We start from the raw sequence: 23648 nt of genomic DNA, 5'->3' as shown, positions 1-23648 counted from the left end.
CTGTGTTCTTTTTAATCACGTCTGGTATTGGTGATATTAGGAGTGGTGAGCAGAAAGCAATCGCTGACCCCCCCCCCACCTCCTTTCACTTTTGAAACGCTTGACTTCCCTTCTCCCACCGCAAAAACCTACGCCCCCATTGCTCGCAGTCCCTACGTGAGTGGGACAGTGAGTGAGCCCCCCCCCCCCAATCTCCTCTTCCCTGAGCCCAGAAGCACCGAGTTCAGACCCCCCCTCATTGCCGGATCATCCCAGTAGCAGAATTATCTACAAATGCTCCGGGCCGCACACTTTCAAGGGCCCCGCACTAAATGCTTTCAAGCTATCAATTGCAGTTCAGTGACTCTGCACTTACTTTTACTATAGTACTATACTGCCTTTAACTTTTATGAACAACTGGGTGTTTAAGATTAGCGATTTGTCATTATCTGGCTGTATTGCAAATGTAAAAATCCAATTACTTTACTATACAAGTCGAATTTATTCTTTTTAATGTAGGGTCCCTATATCACATGCTCCAGGCCCTGCACTATCTTCATCGGGAACTGCCCCCCCTCCCCCTCTTTTTTTTTACTATTTGTGCCTTTTTTTTGCCCGAGCTCTTGCAAGAATAAATCGCAAAAAATTATCACCGGCATTTTGACAAATGTTTTTCATACATGGTCCCCTTGAAGGGCAGCCGACCTTGCTCCGCCTAAAATATTGTCCAGGCTTTTTATCCCCCACCCCCCGTGAGAGGTCGTCATCGTCTTCTTGCATTTTGTAGCCAAGCTGTACAGTGGCCGTCCTTGTGAAATTTTCCAATTCTCGGAATGCCCCCCCCCTTGCATCTCGCTTCTTGTACCGTCCTTCCAAGAGCCTTGCACCTCTTGTGGACTTAGTTCCTCCTCCCCCTCTGCCCCCCCACCACTTCCCCTCTCCATTTCCCCCCCATCAGTTGGAGGGAAGCAATCGCGTGTATATATTGTTAACAATAATTAAAGTGTGCTTTGGGGTTAGGTTACACTTGTAAAAAAAATTGCCGTTTTTTAGCGCGCAAGAACAATCCTGGAGTTGACCTGATTTTTTTTGGTTTGCTTAAGCCATGCCATTTCTTTAAAATGATCCGATTCGCTTCCACATTGGCCGCCCCCTGGCATCGCAGTTGTTTCCGATGGCACCTCAGGCATTTGACTCTCCCTGCCCGGTGAGTGAGAGCTTTGCCAAGGGAGCTCATCTGCGCGGCCCACTCAATGAGAACTATGCAGCCGGTTTGTGCTCACTTGGCCCGGTAAGGCTGTTGTAGGAACTTGGGCAAAGTCCATTTTTGCCTGGGTTCATAAACTGGGGCCAGGCTGCTTTTCTAAAATGGTTGTGGAAACATTTCCTTGTGTGCTTCTTGTTCCTCAAAGCAATTTGTCGAAAGCAAATCACTTGTCACGCGGTCGCTTTTTATTCACGAGTGACTCTTGTCACTCCGGACACACGAGGAAGCCGCTGGGAGCCAGTTCTGCTAAGCGTGGGCCCTTATTTAGGTTTCTGAACGTTCAGATTTTTTTTTCTACCTCCCTCCCAGATTTCTCTGGATTTTATCAGATTTTTGGTCCAGCTTTTACTCGGATATTTCTAGTATCTCTGCGTTTTAAGGAACACTCACGGACGTCAATGGTAAATGCCTCCCCTAAACATGGCAGCAACCATGTGCTGCTTTTTAACACGTTCTCGTTTTGAGACGCTTGCAAGTTGCAGGGTGATTCCCATTCACCGCCGAACCTCAACGTGCAAGTGGTTCAGCGTTAATTTTATTTGGAGAGGCAAGGCACCATTGTTAAAATACGTCGTACTCGCCGCAGAGAATTGTAGCGACACGACTGCACTCTGATAGCTGGAGCCAAAATGTGCCCGCACGCCCTCTCGCATGGCCTTGTGGGAGCTTCGGTGTATGTCTGGAATCGAAGAAAAACTGATGTATGCGTACATCATCGGAATGGGAAAAGGTTAATATTTGGGTGATCCTGCTGAATTCCATCTTTAAATTGAAATGTCCTTTTAAACAGAACAGCCACCCTTGTGATGAAGGTGCCACCCCTGTCAAGCCACAGCCTTTTCGATAACCGCTTTGTGATTGGTCATTTACGTGTGGTAGTCGAGTATACAATTCATCTTCTTGGTTCGTTCAATAAAGTCACGTAGAAGGGAAGTAATAAAATAATAAAAATAAAACACAATTAAATAATTCTCACGACGTTTCGGCCACAACGCAAGCAGCCGTCCTCAGATCTGGTTTTCACCTGAGGACGGCTGCTTGCGTTGTGGCCGAAACGTCGTGAGAATTATTTAATTGTGTTTTATTTTTATTATTTTATTACTTCCCTTCTACGTGACTTTACCGAAAGAACCAAGAAGATGAATCCCTCCAGTCACGAAAGCTTTAAATCGAGTATACAATTCTTTATTCTTGTTACAGATGTACTGATTTCGAAATGTTCTATGTCAATACGTCTGGCAAATATAACCGTTGCTAAGACATCCCAAAGGCAAATTTTGTAGACGATCGGACTCGTAGCCATTTCACGTGGAACTATTTTTATACCAGAATCCAATGACCAAACCAACCCATGAGTTGTGTCTGCTTGTCTCCATGGTTACTGCCCACGATGGAACAATGAAGCAGGCACTTCGGGGAGAGCGAGAGGTGCAAAGCCTACGTCTGAAATCTGGGCAAGCCTCGCCTGTGTTTTTCAACTGGGTTCCCAGGTTGACCACGTAGTCAATGCCAGGTTGGTGTTGACGCAGTCGTCAATGACTACACGTGTTAACAAAAAAAACGCTCGCTCCCTTTCTAATCACTTTTTTGTTTCACTTTTTGGCGTGGGCCAAATTCGGACGGAAGAAATTCATTTACATGGAATTTGATTAAATGCATGTAGTTGCATATGTGACCTTTTTGCACCGTACGTAGCCAACGGTGCTAATGTTGATTTTTGCAGAGAAATCGGTCGTCACGGAGAGTGACGCTCCCATCTGCTATTAAGCGCAAGTCCTTGGAAAGTTAACTCCATGATATTCTAGACTTATGAGCTATGTGTGCCTGGTTATTAACCAGATGCATATGGAGGTGTTTAAAGTTTTTTATTTTGTTTTTAAACAAGTGAACTCGGCACCAGGATGAGTCTCCTTTGCAAGAGAGTAACCTTTGGAGCATTAGCCGGGGGGGGAATATTTGCTACGTGCATAATCCCAATTTGAGTAATTTGCGGTGTCATTTTTGAAATGCAGCAATTTTGGACCCTGACGCCATGCAGCGCAAACATGGCCTACACTCGCGACTGACATGGGGGGGGGCGGGCGATCTTTACCGTCGTTTGCGTGAAGCAGACTGCGCATTACAATGGTTATTACGCCCCCAGTAATAATCAGGGCAGCCTCTGCAACAGTTGTGCCCCTGGAACAGCGGCGCGGAGGTTCGTGCACCTGCCTGTGAACACGGCGACCCGAGTTCAATCGATGGCCACGGCTGATGTCAGGTGGTGTGACCTGTTATCTGAACTGGTCCTGGTGCCCCTCTTCGCAATCTGTAACACTGACGAGCATGGAAAAGTATGGTCAAACCCCCCCCCCACCACCCATGACCGACATGGCATGGAGAACCTTCACCCAGCAAATCTGTGATTCCGTCTGTTAAATTTGTATTCTTCTAGGGCTTTTCCCTGATGCAATGTGGCACCCATCTCTGCTGGTCCAAACAGTCTCTTTCTGAAATTCTGTCGCTATTGGCAACCTAATACAACTCCAACAGCTCGAAGGCTGGTGAAGTTGTTGATCGTAATATGCTAAAATTATACCACGTGTACAATCTGTCCTCCTGTAAACACGGTAGTTGCGTTTCTGAAGACCACCGCATTATATAAAAAAAATCTCATAACTAATCTATAACATGGGGCAAAGCACAGTCGGTGATAACACACAAGTGAGATGCATATGCAGGCTGAACACGACTGGGGTGCGTGGGTAGCATCTCGCAGCATGCCGGCTTCTGCGAGGGCTACGCCGAAGCAGCCGCACGACCGCTTGGTCCTCGCGCGACCGTAGCTCCGTTCACTCGATCGCGTTATCCAATCCGTGCCCGCGTTTTTAAAAAGATGTTCCCTCGTACGTCGATGGCGTTTACAACCAATTCGCGTTATGAAAGCCACGCGGCGTTTACAGGGAGAACAAAACTGTATTAAAAAAAGCAAAGGACATCCATCCTTGTTGTACCTCCGTCACCTGAGCGTGGAGCTGCGTGAAGTAAAACAGAAGCCGTAGCCTAGTGAGGGGGCATCACAAGAGCACAACACGAGCAAGCCCCCGGGAGGGTTTTCGACGCTGCCGCTCTGCGTGCCTCCTCCTCCTGTTGCTGGGAATTTTGCGCTTTGACTTTTCCAGCGCTGGCTCGGCGCAGGAAGCCATGGCCGCGTTCCCCCCGGGAACCAATTGCATAACGTTGCTGCCGCTTGCCAACCAAAGAAAGCCGCCGCATTGCCCATCGGTCAAGGGTTTCTCTCTCGTGTCCTCTCAAGGTCGGGCATGTCCCACTGCCGCTTTAGTTTACGAGGGGGGTGCCTAGTGCAAATCTACGGGTAAAGAGGGTGTCTAACGCTCAAAGCCAGTATAGGTAAGATACCTATTTTTGAGGTAGCTTGGGATGGAGAGGGGTCCCCTTGCCGATTTAAACATCTGGCAGTTCACACCAGCGTTGGTTCAAGTGCGGCCTGGCTGCTGATGAGATGCTGAATGTCAAGATCGTCTCCAGAGTTTCATTTGACCTGAAACCAGCGCTGCTGAAATTGTGTGGCTGAATAGCTGTATGAGAATATATAAAATTTACTTTTAATGTGGAGAGGGAAAATCTGGGACGGGAGGCGGAGATGTTATGTCTGCTCGTTTTAGTTTGGTTCTTGCGCGTGCTTTAAAATCAGGGGTTATGTGGTGAGGTTCAGGAAGCTTGGAGTTTCTCCAGACAACCATCGTCTGAGTATTTCTGTAAAATATTTTTTGTAGTATTTAAGTTCATGGCAAAGAGCAGTGGATTAAGGCTACGAAGTCGGCTCTTGGGGTTTTTTTTTTCCCCCTAACACGGCCGCAGTAAACATATTAATTGTATGCTTGCACACTGAAGAACGGGGGACCATCTTCTTGGTTCTTTCGGTAAAGTCACGTAGAAGGGAAGTAATAAAATAATAAAAATAAAACATAATAAAACAATTCTCACGACGTTTCGGCCACAACGCAAGCAGCCGTCCTCAGGCGAAGAATTCTTCGCCTGAGGACGGCTGCTTGCGTTGTGGCCGAAACGTCGTGAGAATTGTTTTATTATGTTTTATTTTTATTATTTTATTACTTCCCTTCTACGTGACTTTACCGAAAGAACCAAGAAGATGAATCCCTGCAGTCACGAAAGCTTTAAAACGGGGGACCAGTGCTGGTTTCTCCTGCTGTTCCCTTGGCCTGCTGGGCCAATCTCGTTGCCCGATATGTTGGACGGTACATGATTTGAAAAAATATTTTTTTTTACAGGTTCCAACTCATTGCAACAACATCGGCAGCAAAAAACCCAATGTAATTTAAGTCATCTGGTATACAAGGGAATGTATGAAATTATTGTGACCAAAATTTTAAAACTGATGTGGTCTGATTACAAGTCTCTTTTTTCCCATGGACCATTCGTAGGAAACAATGTTTGTGCGCCCCAGTAAAATGTAATGGGAAATTGTTCAAACTTTCCATGCAAAGAGTTGACACGAGGCGGGTTCTTCAGCAATGAGACCTTTCGACGTTTATTTTACTCGGCCTGACATTCAGAACAAAGTCTTGCGCTAGACTAATTTTGTGGAAATGTTGAAACTTATATTGTAATATTCCAAATCACCTGGTCAGGTGACTTGGAATATTGAATGAGCAGACGCAACACAAGCGGTCGTCCTCGGGTGGAAAAAGCAACCCAGCAGTCGCCCACGTGACTTTACCGAAAGAACTAAAGAGTATGGATTCCTGCAGTCACGAAAGCTTCAAATCAAGATCCCAAACCATAACTCTTTTGGAGACTTTGAGGCTCCCCCCCTGGCTATCTAAACAATTAGAAGCACCGTTGTATACACTGTTTATTATACATCCTATTTATTGGTAGGGGGTGTAATCGTCGAGTTGCGATTTTCGATTCGTGAATCCTTTCATCACGAGGCCACAATCTTCCCCCATTTCCTTGGCTCGCAATGCAACCACCGCACAGCACCTGAGACCATGGCCTTCGATTAATCGATCTGGATCGTGAGAGGTTATTGATTTGCTGGGGGCGGAGAGGTGGGGGGGCTTCATCCAGCAGTGGATTGACATTGGCATGATGATGATAATTTTCAGTCGCAATCTACACCGCCGATGAAGCCCATTTTCTCTTTTTGCCGCCGTGGCCACCGTGCAGATGATTGGAGAGGTTTCTCGCGTGCTCCATTATGGGGTGGTATGATGGGCGGTGGTGCGGCGGGGGATAGCGCTGGTGCAGTGTGGGTGGGGGGGAGACTGGACGGGGGGGGGGAGAGAAGCGGTCGTTGCGGTGGTGGGGGTGGGACGTGAGGCTGGGACAGGAGGAGGAGGAAACCTGGGGTTTCCTGCAGCGGGCACGACGCAGCCCCCTCCCTCTCCTTCCCTCCCTCCGCGCCCTGTCTGCCGCCCGTCTCGCCCCACGTCACGGCCTGTGCACGCACACACGTGCGCACACGCACACGGACAAAGATTCCCCCGTATAGCCTGAATGGAGACTGGAGCAACTGCTGAAGCCTGGCACGGCACACGAGGGGGGGAGGGGGAGGGGTGGGTGACCAACTCCACGACCGGCCGTCTTTGTCTCCCCATTGGCGATGTTTTACACACCGCACCGGGTGCTCGTTTTGAGGCTGAATCGACCTAGCGGAGGCCCAGAAACTTAAGATAATTTCTCAACTGGCCGTTGGCCATGAGCAGGAATCGAACTTGGGTGGCTGGGTTCGTCTGCTACCCCCCCCCCCACCCATGAACATTTTATCCACGCATCCACAAGCGCACGTACACGCACACACTCGTCTGCGGGTTATTATGACTGCACGCATTTTCCTTCCAAGTGCTTATTTATTTTTATTTTTTATGTTTTTATTTTATTTAGTTATTTTCTCGGCGGATATTTGGTGATGGTAGCTGTGTTTTTTAGTTGCGAGGTGTGGCTTGCGTTTCTCGTAAAACGGAACTTTGCCCCGACCAGTCTGGTCAAGGCTGACACGGGATATCTTTTGGCATTGTCTCGTATTTTTTTTATTTTAAGGTTGCTTGGCTATAATGTGGCTTCTGTAAAGAAAATAAATCCTTCGGCGCATGATACACTCGATACTGACGCATCTTAAAATATAAACGTAATTAAATCCCGCGTAAAATTAATGGACTGCTTTGGCAATGGTTGTTTGGGCAGAGATTGACGGTTCTAGTTCTATGACGTAGATTCTTGTGATTATGCCGGGAGAGCTCCCTGGTGGCTCCCCTGAGATTATTTTAAAAACTGGTGAAGCTCCCAGGATGTGCAGCAAAACGTCAGACAGACATCGTGCCGACAGACACGCAGGGCAACTTGAACACGCGGATGATCGACGCGTGTGTAGGTTGTTTGAAGTGCTGTTAGCGAGCGCCTATTAACACTCTCCTGTTCCGAGATGTCGGCATGATGCATGCAGGGTGGGGGTCCCGTTCACCGCCGAATCTTGCAACGTGCAAGCGGTTTGGAGTTAATTTTAGAAGCGTAACGCGGTTGTAGCCACACGAACCCTGCGCCGTGATAGCCGGTGCCAAACTGTCGCACGGCCTTGTGAGAGTAACGTCACCGATGACGTACATGTATATGGACGTCATCGTTCGTGTACGTCGTCAGAACTGGATAAAGTTAAGGCTAGCTCGATGTACCGGTGGGGGGGGAAGGAAGAGGTATTGAGAACCACGCACAGGGTCACTTCTCTCTCCCCCAACGATGGCGTTTACGCACCGCACCAGATCTTCTGTTTAAGGTCGCGACGGTACACCTGCCGGAGGCCCCGTAACAAGTTTAGGTAATCGTCGCTGGGGTTTGGAGCGTCATTCGTGAACCACCTAATGATGATAAAGTTCCGTCCCCTCGTATAGCCTCGACAGACAGTTGGGGCAAGTGCGGCTCGGCATACGCCGTTGTGGACACGTGGACGCACGCATTATGCAAGTGCAAGCGTAAAGGTTAAACTAATAATGCCTCGTGATGCGCATGTATCAACCAGGGCCCGCTTTTGAAGGTGAAACAAATGAGTGGGGGTGGGGAGAAATCAATTTTGCAGACTAAATAAATCAAGTAATCCTCACGGCGGATTTAGCCTGGAAGCGCCTTTTTTTTTATTAATGCTTTGAGCGGCCGTTGCGCACCAACTCCTCCTAACCTGAGCAACCGAATGTCCACGCACATGTAGCGAGAGAGCACACCACCATGAGAGGGGCTCGTATCCTAACTGCAAATAGTGATGGATGGGGGTGGCTCCACCGTGCTTAACGGCTCGCACGGTGGACTTGCCATCCCCGAGGTCGCTGGTTCCATCTCTCGGTTTGGCAGTCGAAGCGATGGTGCAAGTAACTTAAATCCAACTTCCCCCCCCCCCCTCCTGCCACCACCTCTGTCCACCCAGAATTATAAACCGGTACACAGATGGTCAGCGGGTTGCCTGAGGTGTGGGTACGTGTGGGTGTACTCCCCACGCTTGTAAGAGGCGGCAGGTCAAATATCTTCTCGCAGCTCGCGCGAGGGTGGAGAGGTCCATCTGCCAGCGCTGCCGTGAACCGGCAATTGCAGGGCAGAGCCTTCACCTTTGACCCCTTTGACTCATGGATCGGGCCCCATGTGGCAGAGCCCCTGAAGGAAAAAAAGGAGCATCTCTGGCAGACTAAAAGTGTCTTTGTCTTCCTCTCAACACCATCCGATCCGTGTGAAATTCCCACAATGGGAGTGTTCGTGTAGGGGTATTTGTTTCATCGGTTTGCTTTCGCCGACCAAAAGATTCTGAGCAATATAATTGCAAAAAAATTAGATTCCTAAGTCGGAAGTTGATTTTATTCTTCGATTTTCTATCGATCACATTGGTTTAACGCCTTTCAAACTTGTTCTGCAGTTTTGAGGCCTAATTCTGCGCATATTTTCTACAAACCATCCTCCACTCGAAGACGGTTCTCCAATCGCCTTGCATGAGATTCCAGCGTGTTCCACGCATGAATACCATTCCAGTAATCGATAAAAAAAATTGCTGCCGACATGTGTTTATTTTATAAGATGGAATTTAGCATCTGTTAAGATCTCTCCAATCCCAGTATACAATTTTAGTCTGAATATTTTTTTTACATCAAGATTCTTGACGGGGGTGGTTTTAAATACATAAGTTTTTTAAATATACACGTGCTATGAATAAAAGGCAATTGCCCCAAACATTGCCTGTTATATACTTTAAACGTCGCCGTGGTATTGTCAAAATGTGAGCTTTGTGTTCTTTGCGCTTGTGGAAACCGCTGCCAATGCGCAGTATGACCGAAAAATAATAACTTCAAATATAATAATAACATCGTCGGAGGCGAGGACACTGCATTGTTGTCCACTAGTTGGTGGTCTTATGGTGCGTTGTTTTTTTTACAATCTAGCGATAACATCGGCCCACATTCCTTCCTGTGGGGAGCCTGTCTGGACTTAAAAAAATATATATTGCCTGCAGTTTATGACAGAGGCCATCGAATTGCGTTTTGAGTGTTGCAAGTAATGCGACCCACTCCCTCCCTGAACGCTGCGCTTTGGAGTGTATATATAGTGAAGTGGAGACGCAAAATAACATTTATATACATAATGAAGCAGAGACGCTGGAGCAGCCATGGAGAATATCTAATGGTATCGGCCGAACTTCTCCCGTCGGAAGTTTGATTACTTTTGGGCAAATGCAACGCGACTTTGTTTTTCCAATGTGTGGGTTTTTTTGGTTGCAAATAATTGTGACCAATGCCAACGATGGATGTTGCTGGTTAAGTTTAACAATTGATTTGAGAGTTGCTAATTAGACTTGCATTTGTTGTTGTTGCCCAACGCTGCTGGTGCTATATTCTCCACGAATATTCCTCATTCACTTGCCTCAAATTTGCGCTCCTAATACAAGGGGGGGTAAACTTCACATTCTTAATGGCACTTATAATTCTCACTGAGCTATACGCGAAATGTTTACTGCATCGGTGCTCAAAATAATACTTAATTTATACAACCCGCAAGGAATTGGTCATGGAAAGAGTCGGCCCTAGGCTGGATATGAACTCTTGGTTCACGAAGGAAAGTTCAATTGCTCTAACAACTCCATATTATCATTGAGTGCTGAGCGGGGTATTTTAGTGGGCATTTTTATTGTAAACTTTCCCCAATATGAATCCCATTTTGCACAATCGTCGTCCAGTCCATGAGACCATCCAATGGATCTCTCAGGACAGTGCAACTCTCTCCGTAGTAGACGAGCCGCTCACGGAAGCGGGAAATCGCAGAACTACTTATGGACATCGGTTCAAGAGCGAGGGGAGAACCGATCCCATGCGGTAGCAGGCAACCACTCTCCCACCGCTCCACGTAACGTGGGGTTAACGCGCGTCGCATGACCATCCGACGTGGTGGCTCTTCCCGTGCTGTCCTTTGGTGGCTGGGCTGACGCCAATCAACGTACACTCCACCTTGAGAAGAACCCCAGTTTAATCGCAGATGGCCGAGACCTGGATTCCAAATCAAGATCTTGTCCCTCTGACTTTTGAGCCACCCAGTCACCTCCTCCACTTATCTTGGATTTTTTTTGCTGCTTCTTGGTGTCGTGTGATGGGCCTACACGTTTTTGTTTTTCTCTAAAACCCCCCCTTTCGCTCCCCCTGTCCCATTGTAAAACTCGAGCTACTTTATTTTTCCAGCCAAGGCCCACTGAGCTATGGAGCTCTTTCAGAAGCAACCTGGCCACAAATGATAGGTCAACGAGAAGTGGCTTATGACGTGAAAATGAATATCGGCCAAATACTCAACCCATGTTGGATTCTAAATGCGGGAAAAAAACCGGGGGACCGCTGGTGAAAAATCCACCCAACCACGGGGAGATACAACATGCGTTGTCTGGGTTGGTGACCTCCTGCATACCAGGCGAGGTAGTTAACATCTCGCCACGGTGGCGTAATCTGACTTGCGCAAGGCGTGCGCTTATTAACCGCACGGGCCACCCTCTCGTCGGGGCCGCGTTGTTGTGTTTTTCTTTTTTCATGATGTGGACGGCGACCAAGAAGCAGATGGCCGTCTTGTCTAGACCACAGCCGAGAGCACAGATTGAACCCCCCTTCACCCCCCCCCCACTCACCCCACCCCCAACTCTTCGTAAGCCGGCAGAACGAGACCTCATTGACGTTCCAGACCAGGGGCAGCGTTGTGAATCAAAGCTGCTTTGTGGTCCACGCTCATTCAGTGCTTCGGCTCCCGCCTACCGGCACGTGTGCACGCACGCGCCGTCCCGTTCCTATAAACAACATTGCAGCAATAAACAACCCTGCCCTAAAGTCTTTTTTTTCCCCCTCCGTGCTGTTTGTTTACATTTTTTTAATATGTGCATTTGTGGATTTTTATAACGGCGTTTTTTTATTTTTTCGTTTGCCTTCCATTTGACTTTTTAAGTTGGTAAAGTTTTTCGGGGATTTGTGTGTGGGGGGGGGGGTGTGCAGGGCTCTGTATGAAAATGCTCCATCTCTCATCCGTTAGGATCGATAAGAACAAACCATGCTGTACCTGAGCAGGGAACGGAACCTTTTATTAATGATGCTGAAGTCATGTCGACCACACGAAAGTCGTCGTACATCTCTGCACCGCTTGTACAAGTGCATTGATAACAAAAAAATTGAGGCCTGTGTGGGTAGTGTGTGCCTTTTTGCCCCCCCCCCCTTCAGGCAAACATGTGGGGGCATCTGATAGACACCATAATCGCCTATCAGCATTTGTACGGTGCGAGCGGCTCAGATTAAGAAAATCTCACTAACGAGCACAGAAATGCGAGCCTGTGATCCGTGCATTTACCAACTGAGGAAGGAGCACCCCGAAGCAAAAGCCCATCCATCAGAAGTGAAAATGAGCAACTGGGAACCACCGAGCAAAGTCAACCCGCTGTGCCACGTGTGCCGTTACAACGGGAACACATACCACGTGTTCCTGACCTTAAATATAAAACGTAAAAGGGCTTCCACTCGAGGGATCTCTGAGAGGAAAAACCTCCCTCTCTAGGAGAGCATTTGGCCTAACCTTCCACACCGGCCAGACTGTCTAGGAAGAGGTCAACTTGCCCACAACTTTGCCGATGTACTAACAGTGCTGTGTGGATGGAGAGAGAGCGGGGGGGGGGTTGGAATTAAGAAACTCTCCTGTCCATTTTCTTCACCCCGTGTCACGCCTTGGACAAACAAACATTAAGTGGCGGCCCGCGAGATCGTGCGTTTTTACTCCGCGTCCATAAATGCGTACGTTTTGTTTTTAAATGAAGTCCGAACTCACGTTCTGTTTTTCTGCCCCCCCCCCACCCCCTTTGTGTCGTGTAGCCGAGCCGTTGCCTCTGATGGACCTGGCACGGAGGTCCGTACGAGGGGCCATGGGGAAAGATCGTCTCCACGAAATAGAATCCCTTCCGCTGCCCCCCGCGCTCAAGTCCTACCTCCAGTACCACTGAGGGGGGGGGAAGACGTGGCGGCGATGGGCGGCGACTGCCATTGTGCTCGATGTTGAGGAGCTTGGTGGTGGTTGTTGTTGTTGTGAAGAACCGCAACCACCTCCTGCCCGGTGTCACGTCGCGCCCGTCCTGCACGTCCAGGCCACGGATGTGTTCGTTCGCAAACGCAAAGACAACCAAAAACGCTACTCTGCTCTCGGTTTCTCACCCCCGCCCCCCCCCCCCCCCCCTTTTGATTTTAAGAAAACAAAAGTGGAATGCACACGACGACGTTCCACGAACCGACCGTTTCGCTCCTTAGCTGATGTCTTGAAATGTTCTTTAATTTATCTCGTGAACCAGACAAAATCCTGAAGTTGTGCCAAGGTCACCGTGACAACCTTGCTCGACAATGATACCACCACCGCGCAATTTGTACAGTACCTTTTTTTATCTTCAGAAAATTCTGGACATGCGGCGTTGCTTTTTTTTCCTTTGCTCCTGTGGCGGGAGTCTGGAACCAGGAATTTTGGGACCGAGGACAAGCCGTGCAAGTTTTTTTCACGTGTAAATTAAATACAACACGGTTAAGGGACGCGAGAGAAAGAGAAGACCGAGAGAGACTGAACGCTGTAGCCAGCCAACCCAAACCGCACGTTTGCTCCGGGACTTGGAGGGGATGGAGTTGCAAGGATTGGGGGGGGGCGGGGGGTTCAACTTGAAATTAGTCCGTTATCGTTGCTGACGTTGATCAGGCATTACACCTCCTCATTCCTAACACTGAACGCAAAATTGAATGTGAACACAGAAAACGTCATGGTTACCGCCATTATATATCCCACTCTCCCCTACATGGCCAGGATGCAATGCTGTGTTATCCTAATTTTATATATTTCTCTAGCCATTAATCAATCGAGGCGATGTGCTGGAACAACATTGCCGACGAATGGTATATACTGAACTGATCAATTTACCATAAAAATGCTGCTTCCTAATGATATTTTTTAGGTTTTCTTATTAGTTCTACATCGTTGATCTTGACACCCTTGGTGTGTGGGGGGGGGTGCACGTGGGCCTCATGTCTTTAGATTTATTTTGGTGGTTTCTTATAAAGACAAAAGCTTTTTAATTGACAAATGCAGCAATGTGAGTGGAGCCTACAAACCCTGGCTTGCCAGCGTTGTTGAAAAGTTGCATGCAGTGAAATTTCCATTTCTACCTTTTTGTTAAAGCTTTAAATTTCGTCTTTCACCTCCCTCGTGAGCCCTCACCACCACTTCTCTTCTACGTCTCGTTTGTCCCTTTTTATCTGCCCCCCCCCCCAACCCATTTTTGACAACATTCTGCGGTTTTGCAGAACGACTTTGTTGGTGTTTTTTTAAGCAAGGACGCAACATCTTAATATTAGGTGGTGCATCGGAATTGTGCGAGGACGCTCCGTGCTGGACAAGCGGGGAAAGCTTCATGTTTACTCCCGACCCCCTCCCACCCCCACCATGACTTGATGCTGAGTGGGTGAACCTACCCGTGCATTTATACGCTTGTAATTTAATTTAGCTTTAATTGTTTAATTTTTATTCGGATGTGTGTGTGTGTAAATGGGTGCGTGTTTTTTTGAGAGGTGGCTTTTTTTTTCCCCCCCAAGTGCAATATTTGTGGTGCATGCTATATGACAGATGGTTGACTGGCAAGTGTGTAGGGAGAGAGAGGTGGAGTTTATCGAGATAAATGTGCGCTACATCGTACTTGTAGGCTCTCTCGTCGTGACGAGATTTCCACGGAACACGGTGGAGGATTTCGCTTTGGGTGGGGGGGGAGGGGAGGGGGATGTTCCTTTGCTTCATTTCAAATTTTCATCCAAACCTCCCTGTGACTGTCATTCATCTGGAGGTAAAATCCCAGGTAGAATTATTTTTGTAATTTATTTTTTCACAAACGGCAAACTTAGGTCTCCCGCGCGCTACTGATTTAGTGGGGTGTTTTTATTTCAAGGAGATGCTTTTACATAAATTCCCCCCGCCCCCAATTTGGGGATGCCCCTTTATGTACATATCTCGGTGACTTTCAAACCGTAGCCATAAATTGATGTATTAAAACACCGCTTTTAGCGAGAGATCTGTCTGGCTTCACCGTAAAAACCTCATTTTCCCACTTTTATCAGAGAAATAAAAATACGATGTTGGTACCTGGCGAGGAAAGAGTGCTGGCTCTTGTAACTCTGCTTTATATTCAAACCTGAATTCCCTCCTCACGCAATTACACTTTTTGATGCACGTCTTTTTGATAAAGGTTTATATGCTCGACTCAAGTGTTGCCTTCTCTGAAATACCAATTCATTTTTGTCTTTCAACCTTCATCATTGCTCCCAACGATTTGGCTTAAATTCTGTCGATGGGGTTCAGTGATTCTTCTTTTTCTTCTATTGGTGCTGTAATTCTTGGAAAAGTCTCCTCGAATTTAAAATACCGTAGAATCCATTTAATTTGCAGTTGTTATACGTGTTCTTTCAAAGAGCAATTCCTCCCTCCCATGTGCAGATTAAAAAATAAATAAAAATACAAGTTGCGTCCAGGAATGTTTATTCCATCAGCATTTGTTTTGCACATTCATTCATGAGCAGTCCTTAAACGATGCACGGTTAACTTTTTTTATTTTAACGCACCCCTCCATGCGATGTGTATTTTACGAAGTTATAACAAAAAAGCACACCTTATATTTAAGAGCAAAGCTACGTTTTTTTTGTAAAATATAAAACGTGTGGAAGCCCTGCGCCCTTATTTTATATTAAAAATGTGACCCGCCCCCCCAGAAAACCAGCACGTTGACTTTAGGGGGGGGGGGGGGGGGTTGGGTGTGTGCGCGTGTGTGTGTGTGGTCTGTGTTGTGCTCATTCAACTCCTGGTTTTAAATGTCCAAGCGAGGGTTACAAGGAGTTTTTTTTTAAACAACTCGTTAGAATTCCTCTTCATTATCAGTCCGAAGCCTTTTTAGATGCTGTGCATTTTTATTTTGGCGAATGGTTTTCCCATCACAACCCCCCCCACCCCTCCACTCCGTTACATTTGTGTTTTCCAGTACTGCTTGAACGTGTTTTTACTTTTGTGAACCCGAGTTTTATGGTTTCATTTGCTGTACATTTTGTGAAAGTTCCCCCCCTCCCCTCATTAAATAAAACTATTGTAATTTTAAAAATGCCTTCCCGCGTTCGTTTGTATGACGCGCGAGAGGGACTTGTTTATCGTCTGTGGTGTGTGGAGGTTCGAATGAACGCAGGGGCCTATAGGGGGCTTGAAGCCTGAGGCGTCAATATTGGATGGGCCCCGAAAATAAACTCCTAAAAATATAAATTAACGTATTGGTGGTACGCCAGTGCGCGATCTACATAAAAAAACACACCTTTTCGCATTAAATTTCTGATCGCAAATGCCGATCAGGAAATATTTCAGGATGGTGGTGTGTCAAAATCCGTTGCCGTGGTTTCGAAGCGGACCGAAGATTGATGTTCACGAGTAGCTGAACAAGGACTTCAGTCGCCATGTATAGCAGCACTCAGCCCGATGACGATTGGCTGGCTCCGTGTTCCCAAGGCAAAGATTTGACTCTTTGTTCCATCGACTTGGTCGGGACTGTTCCTCGATTCAACTGGACACCAAATCGACGGTCAATATTGAGCTTTTTCTTTTTTGCAAGTATCGGGAGACTGAATAAACCTTCGAATGGCGTCGAACTTGGCGACGAGGTCCATTAAAGACTGATTAAAAACAGATTTGCATATTCCAATTTAAATGTGCTTTTGAGGCCCGGTGTGTTAATCTGCACCAGTGTACCATCAATTCATCTGTATATATACTCCTTTTAATGTTCTGAGCCCCTTCCTACTTACCCCAACCCCCTATCGCAGAGCTCGTCACTGAAATGAAGCCCTTCTGCGTTTGTAACGCGACCCGCCAGAACTTTTGACCAAATCGTTGAGGTAAATTTGGTCGGTCGGGGCGCTGCGTCACCATGTGTATCGCTACCCAGTTACGGTGCCAAAATTCAAAGTTTCTTTCGTGCTCGCCTCGATTTGGCTCCTACGATTTGTCACGGCACTTTTCAAAAGGCAGAACTCCCCAAACCTACAACAGGCCCTGGATCCACATCAAACTTAATCTGGCCTTGTGTGCGAGAGCTGATGGGAGGGCATTGGTTGCGTGTGGCGGTGGCTTGCGCGTCGCATTCCAAACAGCCGAGCGACACGGGTTCAAATCCCAGCCACGGATGTCAATGACGGAGTGGCATTGGAAATTGTCCTGGGCCCTTTCCTCGGTCGATTCTGCATCGAATGAGGAGTTGGTGCGGCAAGTAAGCGTCGGTGCTGGGGAGACTTAAGGCGGTTGCGCCTGACCCCAGCCACACCAGCCCCCTTTGTGAGCCATGCTGACCTAACTAGCTGCTTACCAACGGCACTTTGCCCCAGCAGTGTAAGACGACGGGGGACTTGAATGTGTGTGGTGCTGGCCAGTCACCCACCCCTCTCGTGTGCCGTGAGGGCCATCATAGGTGCTCGCTAACTACACTTGCCCCGACAGGATGTTGAAGGCTATACGGGGGGGGGGTCTTCGCCTTTGGTGTTGCAAAGAAAAGTTGATCGCATCCAAACGGGATTTTCTTTTTTGTGTCCACTGAGTGTGCCTTAATGCTTGTTGACACCGATTACATCCATTGCGACCGATGCAGAAAGACTGGCGATTGGCAGGCTTAAGGGGAGAGGAATTACCAAATTGACTAACGGCCCCCATGGGGATGTAGCAATGGAATTGGGTTTGTGTGCAGGAGCGAGCTGGATCGTGGCGTCGCAAGACCGCGAAGGACGTTGCTGGTAATGGGGGTGGGCCTTCATCCAGTGGCCGATAGACCGATGGACAACCCACGTGAGTTAGCAGGCCACACGCATTGCCCTGTACACACTGCGACCAGGCCACCACGAGCGGCGCTGTGGGCCGCGGGTTTCCCACATCTAGTGTAGTGTATAATGTAGTGTAGCGTACAATGTAGCGTACAGTGTATATTGTCGAGTGTAATGTGTAGTGTAGCACAGTGATGGGCAACCTAAACTAGTTAGTGGACCACGTGAGTGGCCCTCCACCTCAGTGGGCCACAGGCTTGACATCACGCTTGTGCACTGATCATCACCCCACGCATCGCCCTTGACGCAGAGACCAGGCCACCACGAGGAGCTCCACGGGCCGACAGATCGTGGCTGTTAACGACAGATGATGGGGAGGGGGTGGGGGGAGGGGCAAAGTAAGATTTAAGAAACGAAATTAAACCTACAACTTCATTCGACTTGTCATGAAGCCCGTGCCAGGCTGCTGCAGGAACTTGCGACCTCCAACATCGTACATAATCTTTCCGCTTCGCTCGCTCCTCTTGTTCCTGATTCAAGTACCTGATGTCGTGGATATATTGGCAGGTGGCCACATCCCTGTCGCGAGGCTCACCTGGAAGCACACCTGCGGGCGGCAGCTTTGAACGAGAGGTGCTTTAACAAGGGTGGCTGTGGGTGTGTGTGGCGTGCAATTGAACTTTTCTGCATTTTTAGCGCCGTAAAAACAGCAGTCGGCCGCATTCGTCCAAAAACCACCGCCCCCCCCCCCCCGCTCTTCAATTCGCGAAAGTGGCTACGCTCCGGCAAAACATTTACGCGCGTCGGAAGCGGCCGGTGCCCGTGGCGGAGTTTGCAACCCAACCCGTTGTCTGGTCTCAAGGTCCGCGAATGCGGGCGGTCTGCGAGTCGTCCTGGCAATCCAACTTGGGCTGCTTTTCACGCATTGAGCAGAGAGGGCGCCGCTGTGGCGAGACGTTAACTACCTCGCCTGGCGTACAGGAAGGTCGTGGGTTCGATCCCGACCCTGACACCTGGATATTTGGAGTTTGCGTAGTCTCTGTGTTATCGCGTGGGATTTTTCCCTGGTTCCTTCTGTTTTTCCCTCGATATTTCGAAATATGCGTTGAGAGTATTTTTAAAATTTCAACATGATAAGCTTATTCCGTTATATCATTTGCAGCGAGGTCGCTTCGGGAAACACGTTCCTTCGGAGTGGGCAGGTAACTATATAGCTGAGTGGCCCTCACCTGGTAATAAAAAAAAAACTTTTAGAGTTGATAATATGATGAAGAATGTTTTTGCATTTATATGGGCCTTACGTGCCTCAGCCATTGTGTCTTTAATGACGTATATGCGTGTGTGTATGTCAACCTTTGGCAACCGTATTTATCCAACCGTGCTAATCAGAGGTGCGGGGGGAAGGACAACAGAGGAAACGCAACAATGCAGTTCTAAATAAATGACTTCAATCTACACCCCAACGGCAGCTGTCCCTGCGTGGCACACGAGATGACTTCAGCAGCGAGTCTGCAGGTGGACATTAGCCTGCCACGTACTCTAGTTTCCTCCGAATGGAATTGCCCAATGGTACGAAAAGCAGGACCCTCCTGGAAAAAAATAATATTCGAGACACTCGGGAAAGTTGTCCCAGATTATGTAAAAAAAAAAGCATTATTATATTACTTGGGTGAGCGGTGGCACTGTGAACACCTCACTTCTTCCACAACATCGAGCGACCCTTTTTCGATGGCCAGGCACGGCTGCCATCAGTGGCGAGTGATATCGGAGCCAGTCCTGGGTCGCATTCTTCACCAACCCATCCCCCATGACCGACGTGGCTTGAAGAGGCCCTCATCCAGCAGGACTGTAAATTAATAAAGCTGAACATTCCTGAATTTGTTTTCAAAGGAGTTGCGTCGTCTTATGATGTGCTCAAGATCTTATTTTTTTTGTAGTCTCTATGCTATCCAAGGAGATGGGGAGCAGATAAAAAAAAACCTGCAATGTCATGCAGGCATTTTTCTGGCCTGTGTAACAGTAAAAGCCTGATCTTGGTGATCAATTCCAGCAGTGGCTATGCTGCTGCTGCTGCTTCAGTACGGTACCGGTAGAGCCCAAAAATTCCCATTTCCTCTCTTCCCCCAAGGGGGTCGCGGAGTGGTGGTTATGGTGGTGGGGGGGGGGCGGTTAAAAAATAATCTTTTAGTTGGGGTTGTGGAAGGCCGTCGGAGATGTACCCTAAAATGAGCAAACGGCTGCAAGCAATTACCGCCGCCTCGAACTCACGTGGAGGCCTCGACCCCTGTGAAGTGTAGACGTTTATTTTTCTTTTCATCGCGTCGTAAAAACGCGCTTCGCTTTTGTGTCAACCCCGCAAAGAAGCGCCGTCGCCTGGACTGAGATGCGTTCATCTTCATGGTTCTTTCGGTAAAGTCACGTAGAAGGGAAGTAATAAAATAATACAAATTAAACATAATACAATACAATTCTCACGACGTTTCGGCCACAACGCAAGCAGCCGTCCTCAATGCAAACGGCTGCTTGCGTTGTGGCCGAAACGTCGTGAGAATTGTATGTTATTATGTTTTATTTTTATTATTTTATTACTTACCTTCTACGTGACTTTACCGAAAGAACCAAGAAGATGAATCCCTGCAGTCACGAAAGCTTTAAATCGAAATTTAAGATGCGTTCGTTTATCCTGCGCAGGGCTTTTTTTTTTGTTTGCGAGACCCAGGCCCTTTTTCATTTCTTCCCGTCGTATTTTGTGAGCGTTTCTGCTGCTGCTGCCTGTCGCTCGCATCGGCGGTGCTGTACAATGCCGAGGACGACTTCAACGTGGAAGAAGCCTCGTGTGTCTCAGCTGTGTTGTCCGGTTGACCAATGCGCACTAGCGCTGATTGAAAGTTAAGTCGTCTTTGACGGGATGATTTATAATGGTCGGGATTGGTCACGGAACGGCAGCCAAAGTCGGGTTTGTGTTGGTGTGTTGCTGCCGTTGTGTGTGCGCGCGCGTGCTCCCAATCGTGTCGCATTAAAGCGGGGTCACGAATCCCTCCCCTCACCCGTGATGCGATTTGTGTTTGATGAGTCGCCGTCCCCTTTTGAAGCCCCGTGCGAGGAAGGCGTTGTCCACGTGGGGCCCTCTTTAGGAAGAAGGAACTTCCGATATTCGCTGGAAACCTTTACGGAGTGTTTTTTTTTTTTGGAACGTCGTGCTTTATCACAGGCGGCGTTTTTTTTACCTTGTAAACCACACGACAATTTGTAACCTTTATTATTCTGACGCTTCATCGCCCAGGAAAAGCCTCGCAGAGTCTCGCTTTTTTTCAGGAGAGCCCTGTCAAGATTGCAAACTCATTTCATGTCGAACTGCTCTTCGTGTTTTTTGTTTCGTGTCCATCTTCCGCCCCACCGAATCGCACGGATGGCTACGTACGGTGCGAAAGAAGTTCAACATACGTACGTGCAAGATTTCAGGAGAGTCCTGCCAAGTTTCCGCAGGCAGGCGGCGATGTCACTGCTGTGTGTAATCCCAGTGGTGTAATTTGCAGCATTGCTACGTTTGGCCGATATCATTGTTTGTAAGTGTGTGTGTGTGGTGTGTTTACCTATGGGAGTTGGGAGCAGTAGTGTAGCGGTTAGCGCGCTGCCCTACTGAACCTGACAACCCGAGTTCGATTGCCGCTCACGGCCAAACACCAAACCGGTCATGGGCCTCCCCTGGTTGACTCAGCCTCAAATGGGTATCTGGTGTGGTATGTAAACATCATCACTGGGGAGACAAAGGCGGCCGGGCGTGGTGTTGAACACCCACCCCCTCGTGTGCCGTCCCGGCCTTCATAGGTGCTCGCTAACAGCGCTTGCCCCTACAGGTGAAACCCCATTCAGAACAGAGAGAACATACAAACGCCACACAGAAAGTCGAACCTGAGATTTCTTGCTGTAAGGCACAGACGTTACCACTGCCACCCGTGTAGCCTGTAACAGACCGTCGGAGCAAGTGCTGTTCGCGAGCACCTATTGACGGCCAGCACGGCACACGATGGGTGGCCAAAGCCACTTTGTATCCCTAGTGGCGATGTTTACACACCCCACCAGGTACTCATTTGAGGCTGAGTCGACCTAGAGGAGGCCCAGGACTGGTTCAGATAATCGTCACTGGTGTCGACCGTGAGTCGGAATCGAACCCGGATCGCTGGGCTCCTAACGCAGCGCGCTCACCAACCTTTCCCCATAATTATACACACGCGCACACATATTTTTAGAGGAAATTGCCAGGTGGCTCAGAGGTCAGAGGTCAGAGCGGTGAGCTGGTAACTCAATCTCGGCAGCCACCCTTGAATTAACGAGGTTCTCAAGTGAAGCACGTTTTTTGGGCACAGTCCAGCCACCGATAACCGCACGTAAATCCATCAGAGTTAAGTTTGGTTTACACTTCATGTCTTGCGCTAAATTCCGAATATGATAATGGCAAATAAATTTTTGTTAAACAAAATTCACAGTCAACTGAGCTCAAGCCCCGAGGCCCAATATGCTCGGCGGGCAGCAACAAACAGCACTGTTGAATTGTGTACTCCATACTGGAATTGAGCAAGGTTATGATAACTTGGGAAGAGAATTGATGGGAGGGTTTGGCTGGCACGCAATTCATATTTATATTTTGAAGTCGGGTGGGTGTAACATTTCTGTCTCGAAGTGTAGACAAGAGATCACGTGAAAAGAGTTATGTGATATCTGCTTCTGCGGACCATACTCTTCAACGGGTTGATGCATTGCTCCGTGAACATTCCGAATGGAGTCTTCAACTCATGACAGGGATGTCAGTAGCTCTGTTGAGAACATATAATACAGTACTGGAATAGACAAAACATTTCTAAATCATAATTTTACATCCTTGGTCAGTCCACCTTTGGATGAGGACTTCCCCAAGCCATGTCAGTCATGCAGGAGTCTTTATTTTTTACCACACTTTAGCATTAGCACACTCAATGTGTATCTGAAGATACTGCCTTGCAAAAGAGCCGTATAGCTAAATGGGCTTTACTCGGGGTCACAATCTTTTGACTTCTGACATATATACAGCATAGACATATTTAAATAACGACGAAACAAAAATCAAGCCAAAATTGCACGAAACATTCCGCAATTTTTTTTATTCACCAAACTTCTGTGCACGTGACAACCTATCTCTGTTAATAGCGCCAAGCGTGCAACATAATGCCGCTCGCTAGGCATCCCGTTAATTTCCCGTGTGTCATTCCAGACACCGCACCTTGTGCAAGGGGGGGTGGGGGGGGAAGAACAGACTGCCATTTAAGTCCGTGACTAACATGAAAGTGGTGGGCAGTGACGCAGCCTCGTGAAACATTTCCTGCCCTCCCCCCCACCACCACCACCACCACGTGTGCCTTTTGTCTATAAATCAATCGCCCTACCCTCGGCGGTTTTGTTTCCTGAAAGAAAAAATAATCAATCGACGTTGTGTGTGCCAGGTGGGGGCGGGGGGACGGGGCTCGCAAAGTCGTTTCTGTCGCACACCTTGACTCCGATCTCGCATTGCAGGTGGACTGACGAATCGCTCTTTGCGAACGCGACAGGATATTGCAAAAGATAAAAGTGTGACTGTCTCGGATTAGATTTGCATCGCGTTCACCCTCCCCCCGCCGCCCCACCACGAACAGTTTGTTCGGTGATGTGTTTGCGACGTGTTTGTGACGTGTTTGTCTTCTCGGGCCGTGCACCTTTTGGCTAATTAGCTCGGGGGATGGACCCACTCCGCAAGGGTACCACATGTTACACACACGTGTGTGTGTGTATGTTGAACTTCTTTTGCACCGTACGTAGCCAACCGCGAGTGGGTGAGTGTATGTGTGTACTCATGACCGGCTCTGGTTTGACAGCAGAGGTCTCACTCCGAATCAGTCGAGCGGCATTTTCTTTTCATCGGTTGCGTAACGCTGTGTTGAAGCTACCTGGTCTGTCGCTCCGCACGAAGCTTCGGGTTTTCTCGGCCACAGTCATTCCCTCCCTTCTCTACGCTT

The 23648-nt window shown here is 48.2% G+C and overlaps 1 protein-coding gene across 2 annotated transcripts in view; it reads left to right on the top strand.

The window, feature by feature from the left end:
- LOC144728379 (SPRY domain-containing SOCS box protein 1-like) overlaps positions 1-15926 on the top strand; it is a 31556-nt gene extending 15630 nt beyond the window's left edge. Inside the window, exon 3 of one of the 2 annotated variants that reach the window (XM_078607770.1) lies at positions 12628-15926. In XM_078607770.1, coding sequence (XP_078463896.1) covers positions 12628-12755 — 128 coding nt within the window. In that variant the 3' untranslated portion in view covers positions 12756-15926. The remainder of the gene's footprint in view (positions 1-12627) is intronic. The other variant, XM_078607771.1, reaches the window with a different exon arrangement.
- Positions 15927-23648: the final 7722 nt, after the last annotated feature.

Source organism: Lampetra planeri, chromosome 28 (genome assembly GCF_965212315.1).
Source record: "Lampetra planeri chromosome 28, kcLamPlan1.2.h2, whole genome shotgun sequence".
NCBI classification, from domain to species: domain Eukaryota; kingdom Metazoa; phylum Chordata; class Hyperoartia; order Petromyzontiformes; family Petromyzontidae; genus Lampetra; species Lampetra planeri.
Note: the sequence above shows the minus strand (reverse complement) of the source record. Positions and strands in the feature narration are given on the sequence as shown.